The sequence below is a fragment of the Astyanax mexicanus genome, chromosome 20 (assembly GCF_023375975.1).
Source record: "Astyanax mexicanus isolate ESR-SI-001 chromosome 20, AstMex3_surface, whole genome shotgun sequence".
Classification (NCBI taxonomy): Eukaryota; Metazoa; Chordata; class Actinopteri; order Characiformes; family Acestrorhamphidae; genus Astyanax; species Astyanax mexicanus.
Genome location: NC_064427.1, coordinates 33,648,453 through 33,665,557, shown reverse-complemented (window position 1 = coordinate 33,665,557; position 17,105 = coordinate 33,648,453). Strand labels below are relative to the sequence as shown.

Here is a 17,105-nt window from a genome sequence, read left to right as displayed (position 1 = left end):
TTGGACAGCTAATGAGAAAAGTTTTTATTTGCATCCCAGCTCCTTCATTTGGACATTTTGGATATTTTTCCTCATTTTTTTCAACATTTTCCAAAACTGAATTGATCCTAAATGAGGGACTTGAGGGACACCAGAGTCTGAATATAAAGAAAAATCCTACATTCAGAGACATCTGCCACTATTGGTCATACTTTCTCTGTCACCAGGAGAAACAGAGCCAGAGGGTGATAGAGTGGCCAGGACATTAGATAGGGAGAAAGGGGGAGAGAGAGGGGCAGGCTCCCTCGGACTGCCAAGATGCTGCGGTACCTGATCAAAACGCTGCTGCAGATGAATCTGTTCACCGATACGCTGCGCGATTCGAACGGCACCGACCTGCTCTACAACGTCTCCAGCCCCTCTTACAACGGCTCGCTGCTTGACTGGGCCAACTTTACTGGCTTCAATGGTGAGTACAGCACTTTATCAGTGGGATGTTAAGCATGGTAAACGGTGTGGATATAGTAGGGGGCGTAACTATGAGACATGCATGGTGAGTTTTGGCAAATGTTGGTGCTTCAGCAGTAGTGCTGTAGAGTTTGTTTTCTAATACCCAACTGATATGTATACATACAAAGCTCTGGAAACAAATAAGAGACCATTTTTTTTTATTTGTTTGCATGTCTATAAAGGGTCCATTTTACAGACACTACGCCTCAAAAATGTCCCAGTTTATTTATTTTTATGAATTTACAAGAACCAATGCGTTCACATGCAGGTTATAGCATCTACCAGGTTCACACTGAAATATTAAAGGGTTTTAATTCTAGGCTTTTAAAATAAGAGACAGTACAAGTGGGCCAATCAGAGCAGAACTTTTTTACATATTTTCGCTGACATGTGCAAACCTACCTAGTATCCCCCAAAATGTCAACTTCACAGTTAAAAACCCTCAACCATCTTAACTTTTTAATGTAAGTCTCTGTAAAAAGATTAACTCAATTTTAAGCTTTCCTATTGTTCTATTAATCATGAAATTGTCGCATAGTTAGAAAAAGAAACACCAGATTGACTAAATCTGGACTGTCAGATTTAAAATGTTAAAAAAGGAAGAAACAGCTAAAAATTGAGAAAAAAGTTTTTTTGCTGGACAGCTTCGATATATAAATATTGATATATCAATAATGATATATAGACTAGTGGCAGTGCTGAGGCTTTAGTTCCAAGAGGTATTAGATTTGCTTCTGTTAGTAAAGTGGTATTAAAGTTATCATAAAGTAAAATGTAAACTTTTCTGAAGCTTAGTCTAATCAGGTGAATTATTAATTTTCAGCATTAATTTAATATCTTTAACAGCAAGCAGATTTCCACAGATTCTTAACTGTGTTCTTCTCCACCATCCCTTGAGCACAGTTTTGTGTGTGTGTGTGTGTATGTTTGTGCGTGTGTTTGTGTGCCAGCCAGCAGTTAAGCAGTGTGCAAAAGGAAGCTCCTGCTGTGTCCCCATCCTCAGACGGGATAATGACAGAGCAGTGTGTGAGTGTGTGTGTGTTTAAGTGTAAGTGTGTGTGTGTGTGTGCAGATGCGTGTGTGTAGGTAACTCTGGGAGGAGGTTATTTCACCTTGATGCCTGTGTTTAATGAGCTTTCATGTATGTCACACTGTTTCGATCAATAGCACATGGTCCCAAACTCACAACAGCTCTCAGACTGGAGTGCTCAAGGTTATGAGCTCCTGTGCTCTCACACACACTGGCTTTATCTCTGACTGCTGATACAATACACGCACACACACACACACACACACGCACGCACACACACACACGCACACACACACACACACACACACGCACGCACACACACACACACACGCACGCACGCACACACACACACACACACACACACACACACACACACACACACACACATAAGCAATGTGTTTGGACTGACAGTGAGTGTTTATTATACTATTTTTCATATACTATTGTCTTAAATAGTCTACACTTACTATTCGTTCTTGTGTCATCCCTTCTTTCTTTTTCTTTAATTCTTCCTTCTTTCTTCTGTTATCTTTTCCTCATATCTTCCTTCTCTCTCTAAAAAGTCTTTCCATCTTTTGTTCTCTTTTCTTCATTTTTTCTTTCTATACCTACTAAAAGTACTCTTTTCTTTCTCTTTATTCCTTTTCACTCTTTCTTCACATCAGTATTTGTTCATTCTGACATTCATTCTGTCCTTTTTTCTTACCTTCTTTCTTTCTCCTTTTATTTCTATCTCACTTGTTCTCACCTTTTCTTTCTTTCTTTCTGTTCTTCCTATCCCCCTGTTCTCTTTCTCTCTCACTCACTCTCTCTCTCTCTCCCTTTCTCTCTCTCTTTTCTTATATTCCCTCTGTCCCCTTTTTCTTTCTTTCTTTCTTTCTTTCTTTCTTTCTTTCTTTCTTTCTTTCTTTCTCCTGCTATTTCTACCTCACTTGTTCTAAGTATTTCTTTCTTTCTTTTTCTTTATTTCTTTCTTTATTTATTTATTTTCCTTTTCTTTCTATCCTGCTTGTCCTCTCTCTATTTCTATTTTTTTTCCTGAATGTATTCCACATCTGTCTCTTATCTGTATTTGCTGTAGTCTAATGTATTTCTGGGCTCTGCGGACCCCCTGGCCGGTTTCAGCGCACACTTTCAGACTCTGTCCTGTCCTGTTAGGACTAATAGAGGTTAGTGTAGGGAGAGAGAGAGAGAGAGAGGGAGGAAGGGAGGGAGGGAGAGAGAGAAAGGGGATGAGCTGGTAGGAGGTAAATTTGCTTTTGAAATGCAGCTCAGATAAGCAGCTTATCTCTGCAGTGGAGTATTGATAATGTTGGCAACTCTAACACACCTATTGCAGATCTCTGCTCACACTGTGTGCATGTGTGTATGTGTGTGTTTGTGTGTGTGTGTGTGTGTGTGTGTGTGTGCACTCCCACTGTTTCTCATATATTACACTACTTACAGAGCTGTGATGGAGACTGGCTGTACCGTACACACAAACACACACACTTGGCCAGTGCTCAAGGCATCGCCTCCGCTTCAGCTGATGGATGGGAAGGATAATTCTGTCTCATGCCGTGTGTGTATTGTAACTGAAGTCTTTGTTCCGGCTGCTGTTTGTGTGTGTGCGTTTGTGTGTGTGTGTGTTTGAACATGCTGGGAGCCTAATGAATCCCCTCCCCAGCTGTATGGCTACTGTCACTGCTGTGTGTCTGTGTGTAGCCACAGATGAAAATACCCATTTCAGCAAATCACTGTACAATACACTATACACTATACACTATACTGTACAATAATATAACAATTAATCAATTGCTATATTTTGGGGGATGTTTTTATGTTTTTTTATTTTCAAGAACCTTAACTTATTATTGGTACTTTTCCAATCAAGAACACCTTTCAGCAGCTTTTTTTTAAAAATTGTTTTAGACTATATACATATAAAAATCCATTTAACATCCATTTTAAACGTTACAACCATCATTACCTGCACATGTCTATGCATACTTTACATTGGCATGGATGCTGTACACAATATGTCCACTGGAGGGCAGTTCAGAAACACTCAAGTTTCTGACAGTAATAAACATGGCACTGATGTACTTACTACAAATAAGACCAAAGTGACAGCAGTGTAAACAGCTTTAAATTGTGTGTTTCTTCTTTTACTAGTAGCTATTTTTTATATGACAGTAGATTCCCTTAAACTACAGATGGGTTAACTCTGTTTCCAGAAGCTTTTAGAGAATGTGCATGAACCTTAATGTATAGAACCTTCATTAACTGTGGAGTTTCTTAATCTTTTGGAGGACATTCACTCATCACATTACTAAGTTAACTAACTAAGTTAAGTAAAGTTAAAGACCATTGCTTGATATTCTCTTTAGGCAGTTATAAGTAGTTGTGCACTAGGGTTTGTACTTTTCTGTGTGCAAATATCTGTAAAGAGTACAAAACAGTAAGAGTATCAGTCCTGTGTTCTTGCTTAATGTAAAAAGTCCTTTTTCGTGAAGCAACTTATGGGTTATAATAGGCATAAATAAGCACATTTCCTCCTTTATCAGTTATCTCTGGAGTCGTAACTAGATGGTGAGTTGTGAATTTTTACTTCTCTGGTAAATATATATTAACATAATATCACATTACTTCATATTTTCGATAACTTACTTAACGTTTCATTGTTATTATAGGTCTAATGTAGCTAACACTAGCAAGCTAGAATAGCTATGTATACCAGTAGGCATTAATATTAGTTAAGTTAGCTAGCTAGCTAGTTGGCAAGCTAATTTCAACATTTAAAGTAGTTGCTAAAGTTCGTGTCAAGATGTGAATTTTTTTTATATACAGTTTTCAAGGCTGTCATCTGCCTACAAAGCAGTTAGCTAACTGGCTTGCTAACCTATATTAGCTGGCTAGCCACAGAGCAGTTAGTTACCTAGCTAGTTGAACTGTTTGGATAGCATAGCTGAGTAGCTAGCTGGTTTACGACATGTTGGAGTAGTAGCTAAAGTTCAGGTATGCTGTAAAAAGTGATGCATAATGTCTAATTAATGTCTTAGAAGTAAGTTTTTGGGTCTTTGATAACTGCTATGAGCTTGCATTAGGTAGCCATTACTTCATTTAATTATACAATTAGTCCACAGTATGTAAAATAAGGTAAAATGTAAAATATCGAAATTTTCCAGATGATGAAATTACTGGTACATTTTTCTTTTTAACAGAAGGATTTTGTGCAGTGTGAATAAATGCAAAGTAAAGTAAATGTTGTCAAATGATTGTAAAAATAGGAAGGTTCCTAACTAGTTCTCAGTTCACAGTTAGACATATGGTTCTAAGAATAAATGTAATTAGGGTAGACCTTTTACATTTATTTACCAAACCCATGCATCACATTTACGAAAATGATAATAAACCACTACCTGAACGTTTTTTAAAGAAACAAAAATATTTTTCCAAGATGTCATTGTTTATAATCTACTGATTCTACTCATCTACTTTGTATCTATGATGGTCATACTAATCCATACTAACAGATAGAACAGGAATTGTGAGTGTAATCAGTTGTGCCCATATTGCTGGGTGACATAGGGAGGGAGGGTAAATTCTGGCGGCGGGTCAGAATTCAGAATTTGGCACTTGGCACAACACTGGGATTTTCTGATGTTGTCAGGCTTTTCACATTCATGTCACATGCCAACAAATCAGATTTGAGTCACTTTAGCCAGGTAATGTGAATGCAGCCAAATTGCTTCTTCTCTGCTCTTCACTGTTAAAAAAAAAACCCTGTCTATATACTGTATGTATACTTGTGTAATACTGTAGTACTACAATGCATTTTCTTTCTTGGGAAGTTTTTTTTGCGTTTGTGTCCGATAAAGGACAAAGGTCTAGTAAGGGAAGTATGGAAGAACATGGACAGACTGTTCAGGTGACAGAAAATCTTTACACTGTCTGGACGAAAAGCCCAGAGCAGCAGGAGGAATTCGCTGAATGCTGCACTCTGTAAAAAGTGGAGGTATCGTCACGGGTCCTGATCTTTCAAAGCTTCTCATTTCTTCTCCTGTGTCTCTGAGCCTGGAATAGTCTTTCGGTTCTTGTCTTGTTTTTGTGTTTCTGTATCTCTGCTGTTGTTCCTGAGCCTCTCCACTGTTTTTCTTCCACTCTGTCTTTCTACCCATTCTATCTAAAGCAATCTATAGCACAACAGGCTCAATCACAGACACATATCTATTTCTGTAGCCTCAGCACTGCAACAGAATGGCTGTGCCTTCTGGAGTCCCGCCGGAGCAAATCGAAGGTGGAGAAAATCAATATTGCCCAATAACTAATAGAGGAAATAGAAGTGAATTTACACAGGCCGAGTCCACAGCGCTCTCGTGGGGATTATGTGGTTAATCTATAGTTTCACCCACGCTCATGTTTTTCGCTTCAAGGAGCCGGTTAGAATGATTTAGAGGAAATTCCATTTCTTTGGTTCAGATGGGTCGCATTTCTCAAGGCCTTTGCTAGAATAACTTCAGATTTGGAATAATGACCATCTCTATAGTTATGGATCACTTGTTGAGGGAAACGATCGGGACATGGTGTTATTTCGCATTTTCTCGTAGACAACATATAGATTATATATAGTGGGGTCTCCCAGTGGAGGGCCCAAGGCCCTGGAACAGTATTTTCTATCAGTACCAGATGTGTTTCTTCCTTGAGTTATTTTAAGAAGAAGTTTAAAATGTATTATAGTGTCATAAACTATGTTTCCTTTCAATGGAAAATCTCCATTCAAAATCCTGTGTAGTAAAAGACTAATTTAGACTGATTTAATCCTTATCTAAAAAACTCTTATTGAAAATACTTTCATTGTTGGGCTTTTTGGTGGTTTATTGCATTCTTCTTTTTAATGTTGTCTTTTGATTTTCTTCTGTCTTCTTTAATACAACATTATTTTTTTTAAACTAGCTGTACATACAATGACATGCTAAAAGTCACTGGACAAGAACTAGAACCATGTCCCAGGACCTTTGCAGTGTACCATGGTCCATGGTAGCTAAATAACACTGTGCTATCCACTTTGGGTGGTAATGCCTTCAATGACATGAAAAAAAAAATGGAAATGGACCATCCCATCCATCTGGCACACAATCAGTCCTCGCTTCAACTCCAATAATTGATGTCGGCTTGCCATGAGCACTTTGGCCAGGGTTCAGCCTTAATCACATGATAACAACTCATAATGTATACAGATGTGGGGGCTACCAAGCCATTCCATGATGTAACACTTCACAGACTCAATTCACAGACTGCTGTCTCATGACTTTTGCCATGTGATTGTAAATGCTACTATGTATCAGATAGGTATTATCTTTCAATACCACATATAAAAAGTGGCACAAATCAGAGTTAAAAATGTCATATGAAATGTGCTTTTTTGCTTTTCATATTGATAACACATCTGTGTCACATATGGCAGAAAAGGATTAGATTTGGGTTACATTTACTCAATGATCTTTAAGGATAAACATATTTTAAGGCCCTTAAACCAAGGCTAAATTTTAGAGGACAGACCTGTATATACTATACTGAACTCTCTCTTAGACTGAACAGGCTATTGTTTTAGTTTGCCTTTGTGTATGCATTTTGCTGGCTTTATACGCTTACTTGACTTTCCCTGTCATCTTATTCGCACTAAGAGGACAAAGCCTATAAACCTTCAGCTCTTTATGTGTCTGTGTGTGTGTGTGTATGTGTGTGTATGTGGCCTCGGTGCATACAGAACTGTAATTGACTTACCTCTAGAAAATCAAATTTGGTTCCACTGTGATGACAGCTTATTTCTATGCCTAATGTGACAGTGAATATGAATTCATGAATCCACAATGAATAGTAACAACAAATTAGTTTGGTCACATGACCCACAGCCCTGCACCTGAGGTCAGAGCTGTAGGGGTCCTGCGGCATGTTGTGGGTTAACAAGCCTGGTATGTTAATGTGTGTGTGTGTGTGATGTAATGCCTTAAGGTTAAAGCGACTGTTTTTGTTACTGTACTTTTAAGAATTAGATATATAAGTAATGTAAATAAATGTAAAAAAATGTTGTGATTGTGTTGTGATCTTCTGTATTGTGTCTCATTAAAAAGAAAATATGGGTTGTATAACATACATAATACCTTTTAATGGCTAGTATAATAACATAAGTACTTAATAGTGACATAAATAGCATATTAAAAAGTATAAATCTATAGCCTATTATGATTGAAATTAAATATTTTATTATATATTCTGTTCATAAGAGCTTTGCACATATTGATATAAGGCATTTTGAAGACTGTCTATGACATCTCATACTTTATAAGATATTATGAATGTTATGTATGTAAGTACTTCTAATACTTGGTAATAGTAAAATGATCTATCAATGTCATGTCTGTTAGACTCTATAAACATGCTCATAATCTCATGCAAACGAATGTATAACACATTATAACCATGTTTATAGTGCCTTATGTTTTGTGTTCATAATGCATGATCTTCTGTTTTTATAAGATGTTATTCAGTATGTTAAAACCAAAAACCTCAACAAAGCTATAAACACACATTAAGCCATGCTATCATTACTTTTAACCACTCATAAATTATAGTTATGTTATAGTTATAGTAATAACATATACTTTTCTAATGTATTATAACATTTCATTGTACACTTTAAGTAAAGTGACAGATGTCTATCATGGGAATATACTATAAATAGTTGCATAAATGTGTACAGGTGCTGGTCAACGAATTAGAATAATTTGAAATAGTGCAATCATGAAATTCTTTGAATGCATTTTTTGTGCAGAAAGCAAATCAAGTGTTCACCGCACCTGTCCTACTCGTTAGACTAATCACAGAACTCGTTACCTGGAAAAACATTTGCTCAGCTAAGCTTTCCAAAAGGCCCATTTAGGCCATTTAACTGTGACACTGTTGTTTTATTGAATTAGAATAATGGAGAAACCGTTTCATTGAATTAGAATAATTTTTACTATAATTACAATCATCACTTTCTCAGTATTTTGTGGCTGCCCCCTTGGCTTGTATGACTGCCTGAAGTCTCCGCGGCATCGATTTGACCAGCTTGTCGCAAGTTTCCGCACTCACAGCTTCCCAGGCAGTGGTGATGTTCTGCTTCAGTTGGTCCAGCGTAGTAGGCTTTCTGTCGCGAATTTTCCGCTTGACGATGGCCCAAAGGTTTTCAATGACATTGAGGTCAGGCGAGTTGGCCGGCCATGCCAAAACTTCAAGCTGTTTTTTAGTGAACCAATCTTTGGTCGACTTTGCCGCATGAGCCGGTGCAAGATCCTGTTGAAATATGAAGTCTTCTTCGCCGAACTGTTCCTCAACAGTCGGAATCAGGAACGTTTCCAGAACATCTTGATATACGGCAGCATTGACAGTCTTCTTGAGGAAGCAGAGTTTCCCTACACCTCGAGCGGACATGCATCCCCAGACCATAACGCTCTGGGGAAACTTGACGGATCTTTTCACGCACTCGTGGTTGTAGGTTTCGCCACCACGACGCCAGACACGAGGACCTTGGTCACCGAAGGAGATGCAGAAGCGTGATTCGTCACTGAAGACCACTTTCTGCCAGTCTTCAGCAGTCCACTCGCCGTGTTCTTTGGCCCACTTCAGCGTTTCTCAATTTGTTTCTTGTTCAGCATCGGTTTTACTGCTGCAACACGAGATTTGAAGCCGAGTTCGCGCAGACGACGGTAAGTGGTTGATCTGGAGACGTCAGCGCCGGTCTGCTTGTTCCACAAGTTGGTGAGCTCGGAAGTGGACTTGAACTGGTTGCTGACTGCGATCTTTCTCAGCTGCTTGTTGTCGCGAGCAGAAGTTTTTGGGACGCCGGAACAGTTGGTGCGCTTGCTGCAGTTTTTCTTGAGAGCTTTGCAGACGGAAGACTGGCTGATGCCGAGCTGCTCAGCAATTTTAGTTTGGGTCTAGCCTTGTTGGCGAAGGGCTTGAATTTGAGCCACTATTCCGGTTGAGAGGTCGCGCTGCTTACCAATGATTGATTTTACAACTTAGAAATTCTACTCAACCCTGACTTTATACTGCACAGTGAACACTCTTCACAGAAAACAAAAATTCGAGCATTTATTCTAATTCAATGAAACAGTTTCTCCATTATTCTAATTCAATAAAACAACAGTGTCACAGTTAAATGGCCTAAATGGGCCTTTTGGAAAGCTCAGCTGAGCAAATTTTTTTCCAGGTAACGAGTTCTGTGATTAGTCTAATGAGTAGGACAGGTGCGGTGAACACCTGATTTGCTTTCTGCACAAAAAATGCATTCAAAGAATTTCATGAATGCACTATTTCAAATTATTCTAATTCGTTGACCAGCACCTGTATACAAACATTTCAACCTATATGTTTGTATATAGCCTTAGCACAGCTTGATGCTTAATAAACATGGGACATGAGTGCACTGTAATGTGTTAGTGAGTTTTGTAGACAAGTCATTTATGGAAAATGTTACCATAGCATAGTAGTAGGTGTTATTTAATGCATTATAAGTGTATTTATGAATATGAATACAGGATTCGTATACATGTATTAAAAACAATAAAGACTGAAACTCTTCTTATAACTTTAACGTAGGATAATTATAGGACATATTTGCTATGAATGACATCACATCAATTTTAATTTGTGGTCTGCATGAACTGAATAGCAATGTTGTAATTGTTAAATAAAAATAATTGTACCCTTTAATTAAGATATTCATGTTTAATTACCTCTGTTTAATATTCCTGAAGTTAGCCCACTAATGAGCCCAAACTGCAGCACCTGTCAAAGAAATATCATTTACATTCATAGTAGTGATTAGCAAGTGATAATAGTATTAAAGTATAATAAGTAATGCATAATATTGCTTAGGATTACTGTAATAACACGCTTTCATTTTAGAGCATTTTGACAAAACATTAATGTCTGTGTGAAAGACAGCAGGGATGTGTAGTGTATAATAAATTACCACTATGCACAGAAAACCTTTTTTCAGCTTTTTTCCCCATTAATCCCTCCCACAGTGGGTGCCTAATCCCGTGTTCTCTAATTGGCTATGTTGTTATCGGGGGGTAATGGGGTGGTGTTCTAATCCTGCAGTGCTAATGGGTGTGTTACTGTGCTTCTAGGGGTCAAGTGGGCCTCTGTCTCATCGTCTGAGCCATCTCACTGGCTTCACTGCTCCCTATGGGCCAAGATGCCCAAGCTTAAAGTGACAGAGTGTCATATTTAAAGAGCTGTACCGATCCATACAGTGCTAATACAGTTTATGAATCAGAATCTGATATTTTCTAAAAAACATTATCAACATCTGGGAGTGCAAACACACCAGACAGTTCTAAAAGAGCAGTGCAGAGCCAATTTTCAGATGAGTTTACTGTAGCTTCATCAGTTCAGAATAATAATAATAATAATACTTTATTTTTATATAGCGCTTTTCTAAAACCCAAAGACGCTTACAATTATTGGTACAAAGATACAGATATACAATACACAGACAATACAGGTACAACATTTACAGTGGAGCTCCAACTCAGCAGTACTATAGTATGTGAGATCAAACATAATGTTAAGCAGAAGAGAGACCATAAGCAAGAGAGAATAGATGAGTTTTAAGATTTGATTTAAATATGGGAAGAGTGGGAGATAGCTTAACTGCAGTTGGAAGAGAATTCCATAGTCGGGGAGCGATCCTGGAGAAAGCCCGATCACCGAAACTACGACGATTGGATGACGGGACATTTAGAAGCCCAGCAGTAGAGGATCTGAGAGAGTGGGAAGGTTTGTAGGGATGAAGAAGGTCAGAGAGATAGGGAGGTGCCAGGTTATTTAAGGCTTTATAGGTAAGTAGGAGAATCTTAAAGTGAATCCGGTGTTTAACAGGAAGCCAGTGAAGATCTTGAAGAACAGGTGTGATGTGATTGTGAGTGCGAGTGTAGGTGAGCAACCGAGCAGCAGAGTTTTGAATCATTTGGAGTTTGTGGACAGAAGAAGAGGTAATGCCAGCCAATAGGGCGTTGCAGTAGTCTACCCTGCTGGAGATGAATGCGTGAATGAGGAGCTCAGCAGCTGATTGAGAGAGGGATCGTCTAATCTTAGCTATGTTGGGCAGATGGAAGAAGGCTGTTTTTACGACAGTGCTTACATGTGCTGTGAATGAAAGAGTGGAGTCGAGGACGACACCCAAATTTCGAACCAGTGCAGATGGTGAGAGCTGTATGTCACCAATTTTGAGGGAGAGAGGGGGAGTGTGGTTAAGGACCGACTTAGTGCCAATCAGTATGAGTTCAGTCTTATTGTCATTTAGCATGAGGAAGTTTTGCTTCATCCAGCTTTTGATCTCAGTTAGACAGCTTTCTATATGTGCAGTGGGTGGATTATTGATTGAACTGGTATTGATGTAAATTTGGGTATCGTCCGCATAGCAGTGGAAATTAATGTTGAAGTGACGCAATATACGTCCAAGGGGAAGTATATATATGATGAAGAGAAGAGGTCCAAGGACTGATCCTTGCGTGCTCTCACCCGTCAGAACGATACTTCGTTTGAATGTTCAAAAGTTATGAATGTCTAAAGTAACCTTTAAAAGCTATGTCTCATGATCGGACCATCTGTAGGAATTAAATTAAGGAACAGTATATTGTACTATACAAGCCAGAGGTGCTTTTACAGCTAAATATATCATTGTTTTTTTAAAACCCTTGTCCATCAGTTTTTTCACAATTTGGCTTTAGCAATATTCTAACGTTAACACCTGTTCCTAATGTAAAAATCATATTTACAATATTTGGATGCTCTTTTTACGTTTTTGCATTCATCATTTAGAGTTTTTATGCGCATTATTAAAATGCACATAAACTTGGTGGATGAAAAACCCTCTCTGTGTGATTTATCTCCATTTTTTATATCATTTAAATCTGGCTGTTTTTATTTACAGTGCTTCAGAATTTCGAGATAAATGGATCAATTACTTAAAATATTTTTTTCACTTCTACTGAAAATTCTTTTACCCATAAAGAGCGACAAGGTTTTTGCATGACAGCATAAATGTATAAAACAACAATATATAAAACTGCTTGCTAGTGGAACTCATTCATTTATCCTTTATCTACATATGATACATTTCATATATTATCTTTTCTTGTGTTTTTCTTTGTTTTAAAAGATGTTTTTCACATGTTTGTCAGCGTAATTGTGCTCAAAAGCTTGTCACTGGAGAGCAGGATGAACTGTCAGTTACTCAGTAACTGCTTGTTAACTCTCTATAACGAAGCTTGTTGTTTTGGGGAAATCACAGTGAGAAATTCTGTTCGTGTTTGGTCCAATTAATGAGCTTCTGCTCTGAGGGCAGATGAGGAAATGTACAAACACACAGACTACAATGGCATTTTCAAAAGGAAAAAGTTTTAGTGTGCTGTCCCCTCTTCAGATCATTGTATCTGTCTGTCTGCCTGTTAGTCTGTCTGTCTGTTTGTCTCTATAGGCCCCTTATTTCTTCTCTTATGGCAGGCTTAGACATGTATTATTAATCAATCTGTGGGGAGTCTTTTTAAGCAAAGCTAAATGTATTTAATTATAATAACATGAATAGTTACGAATGCAAGGTAGCCCCACCTGTTGCCCAAGTTAATGACCACTACATACAGTCATTAAACACACAGACTGTACTGTACTGTATCTTAAAGATGCCCTGAGATTTGTTAAGTTAACCCATTATCGACCCATGACTAGAACTGACCATTCCTATGCTGTGTTGGTCAGACTCTGTAGGAAAATGGAAAAAAAAGAGAATATTTGATATTCTCCACTAGGGGATGGCAGTCCTGAGGGACTTTCATATTTCAGTCAGATCTGGATTATAAGAGCGGCCTTCTATTGATGTACATATGATATTCGCTTCATATTCATATATGATGAATAATTCATACATTCAGAAGGATGTGTAAATGTACAGTTACCAGTATCCACATGATGTAGGTTATCTTTCTGTCCATTTGTATGTGTGTCTCTCCACCTTTTTTATCTCTCTCAATCTAATACATCTTTGGATCCACCTGTTCCTCAGTCCTTTCATCCATCCATCCATCCATCCATCAATCCATCCATTTGTCTGTCTATCTATACATTGGTCTTTCATCCTTCCTTCTATTAATCTATACATGCATCTCTCTATACATGCATTAATCATGTCTATAATGATCTAATTCCTCTATTCATTCCCTCTATCTAAGCAATCCTTCCGTTCGTGCATTTGTCCATCAATTCATCCATTCATCTCTCCTTATATATGTTGATTTATCATCCATACTTCTGTTTATGTATTGTAATGTTCATATATCTATTAATTCATTGTGTTTATCAATCCTTCATTTATGTATCAATTAATTCTTCCATCATTGATACATCTGTCCCTCTGCACATCAGTCATTTCATCTATCTTTCCATCCATATGTCTGTCCGTCTGTCCATCTAACTATTAATTTGTCTATGAATCTATCAGTCCTTTCATTCATTACTCCTTCTATTTATCCACACATTCCTACAACCCTACATCTGTCAATGTGTAAATCAAACTTTCATCAATGTATCAATTAATACCTTTCCATTCATCCATTTATCCACATGAACATCAACCCTTCTCCCCATCCTTCCTTTCGTACGTCTGTCCAGCTGTCTATTCCTCTATCCATCCATTTACCTGTCTATCTGTCTTTCAATCCTTCCACAGATGCCTCCTTTTTATTTATCCATCCATCCATCCATCCATCCTTCCATCTCTCCCTCTCGCATTATCTCAGGATCTCTGCCTGATCCTCCTCAACTCTGGAGTGGCAGTCTATGAATACAGATTGAGTGTAGATGTGTGTGCAGCAGCAGATGACTGTCATTTCTGCTGCTGGTCACAAAGATGAGCTCTTCTCCAGCTTAATCAGACATGTGGACACACTTACTGATTCTCTCTATACCTCTCTAGTGTCACTTACAATCACACACACACACACACACACACCTCCCACACATACCACCTTCTCCTCTCACACATACACAGACAAACACACTCTTACCAAGCCTCTACACCTATACCTCTCCAGTACCACACACAAACAAACGCTCCACTCTTCAGTAACTCCTTACACCTGCTCACACACCAAGCACACACACACACACACACACACACACACACACACACACACCTTTCATCATCTCTGACACACTGCCCAATCCTTTACACCTCTGTGTCGTGTCCTACAAACAGCAGCAAACCTATCATCACACATATGTACACACACATATACAAACCCATCAAACTTCTAATAACTCCCTACTGTCATTGACAAGCTAATCTACAGCTCTAACAGCCTTCCATTCAGAATGATATGCAGAATTATGTACATAACAAAATATGCATAGAAATCGACCTGCAGTCCGCATCTGCATGTGTGAATTTGACGGGCTGAGCAAAAGGGGGCCTCTCGGAAGACTTGGCAACCCAAAGGTGTTCCCATGCATATGCAGATTACATATCTCCTCAACTTCCTCAATTACTCAGAGGATTTTGGTCGCTGCAGATTGGAAAGGGGCGTGACTGAGAGGCAGCGGGATTTATTCAGAGCCGTCGATGATCATATCACGCTATATGACAGCCGTACAGCTTCGGTAATTCAATTTGGGATTTCAAATTGGAATATGGAATGATCCTTGGGCTAGGCTTGCTAACATATTAACAGAGGAGTTTATTCTGCTGTTGATTGAGATTAATGTACGTCTCCTCCAGTGGAGGGGGAGGGGGGTGTATATAAAGATAATCAGGATTGGATTCATACACATGAGGAATGTATTTTAAAGATAATAGAAAATTTGACACTATAAATATCTGCAGATATGTGTCCCAACTTTCTGTTATTAGAACAGTTATAATACTGCCTAATGTTACATCCTTAAAAGAATGTGCTTTAATAGTTATTTTGCAAGAGCAATGACTTTGCAGTATATGGAACCATAAAGTCTTTAAATGGTTCTTTGCTTGATTAAATGGATCTTTGCTATAATTATAAAATGTCTGTGTACCTTAAAGGACTGTTTATAACATTGTGTACTGTCCTCTTATGAAACACATCTGTATGACGTCATGTATTCCTGCTTTATATAGGTTTATAGAACATTATTACATCAGTGCCTATTGTCTTCTTATCACACACACCTTTAAATAGACATTAACTCTTGATTTATAAAGTGTTATAGCACATTAAGAAGTCAGTGTCGATTGTCTTCTTATGACACTCAGCTTTATCAAGTCCTGTTTTAAGACTTTACAGAGTGGTATACTGTAGTTCATTATAACTTCAGTTCTACTGTGTTATTATGATACACAGCTGTATAATGTCTCATTACTCTGGCTTCATTAAATATTGCGGCACATTATGAAATCAGTGTATAGTGTCTTCTTATGTCTCACACAGCTTTTTGAAGTCATGTAGTCCTACTTTAAAAAGTGTTATAGTGCATTATGTCCTTAGTGTGTACTGTGTTCCTATGTCACACAGCTTTTTGAATTCGTGTAGCCATGCTGTATTAAGTGTTTTAGTGCATAATTACATTACTGTCTACTGTGTTTTTATGACACACAGCTTTATGACGTCATGTATTCCTGCTATATAAAGTGTTATAGTGCACTATTACACCAGTATCTACTGTGTTCTTATGACACTTAGCTTTATAAAGTCATACATTCCTGCTTTATAAAATGTTATACTGCATTATGACTTCAATATTTACTGTGTTCTTATGACACACAGCTTTATGAAGTCATGTAGACCTGTTCATAAAGTGTTATATTTAACTTTGACATCAGCATCTATTGTGTTCTTATACAGCTTTATGAAGTTACATTACTCTGGCTTTAAAAAGTGTTATAGCGCATAATGTCATCAATGTAAACTGTGTTCTTATGACAAAGAGCTTTATGAAGTCCTGCTTTTTAAAGTTTTATAACCCATGTATTCTGTGATCTTATGGCACACAGCTGTATTAAGTCATGCAGTCCTAGCACATAATGGCATCAAGTTCTACTGTGTTCTTATGATAAATATCTTTGACAATCAACTTTATGAAATCATGTACTCCTGCTTTATAACGTAGCTTTATAAAGTATATACTGTATATAGTGCATAATAACATCAGTGCCTATGGTGTTTTTATGACACATAGCTTTATGAAGTGTTATGGGATGTATCTACATATAGTAACTGCATATCAGCAATTAAAAAAACAATAAATAAATAAATAAATTACTATTATCTTATACATTTTTTCAGTTTATTTCAACTTGATTGAAAATATAATCACTCTAAGCGTGTCCTAATTGAGAAGCCCACAGGGCAAAAGTTCCAAACAGGCGTAAAGTCAATGGGCCTATGGGGTTAAATATGCTGATGGTAGGGGGATCAAGGAGCGGGGTCACGACCCCAGAGCATCCACCTCACGCTCTGATACTGCTACTGCTGAGTTCATTAATTTCTCTCTGTCAGACACGGGTGGATGGCCTCGGCCCAGG

At 37.9% G+C, this 17,105-nt stretch overlaps 1 protein-coding gene across 1 annotated transcript in view; it reads left to right on the top strand.

The window, feature by feature from the left end:
• robo3 (roundabout, axon guidance receptor, homolog 3 (Drosophila)) overlaps positions 1-17,105 on the top strand; it is a 207,592-nt gene that overhangs the window by 197 nt on the left and 190,290 nt on the right. The window contains exon 1 of the mRNA XM_022681365.2: positions 1-448. This exon is cut by the window's left edge and continues 197 nt beyond it. Coding sequence (XP_022537086.2) covers positions 298-448 — 151 coding nt within the window. The 5' untranslated portion in view covers positions 1-297. The remainder of the gene's footprint in view (positions 449-17,105) is intronic.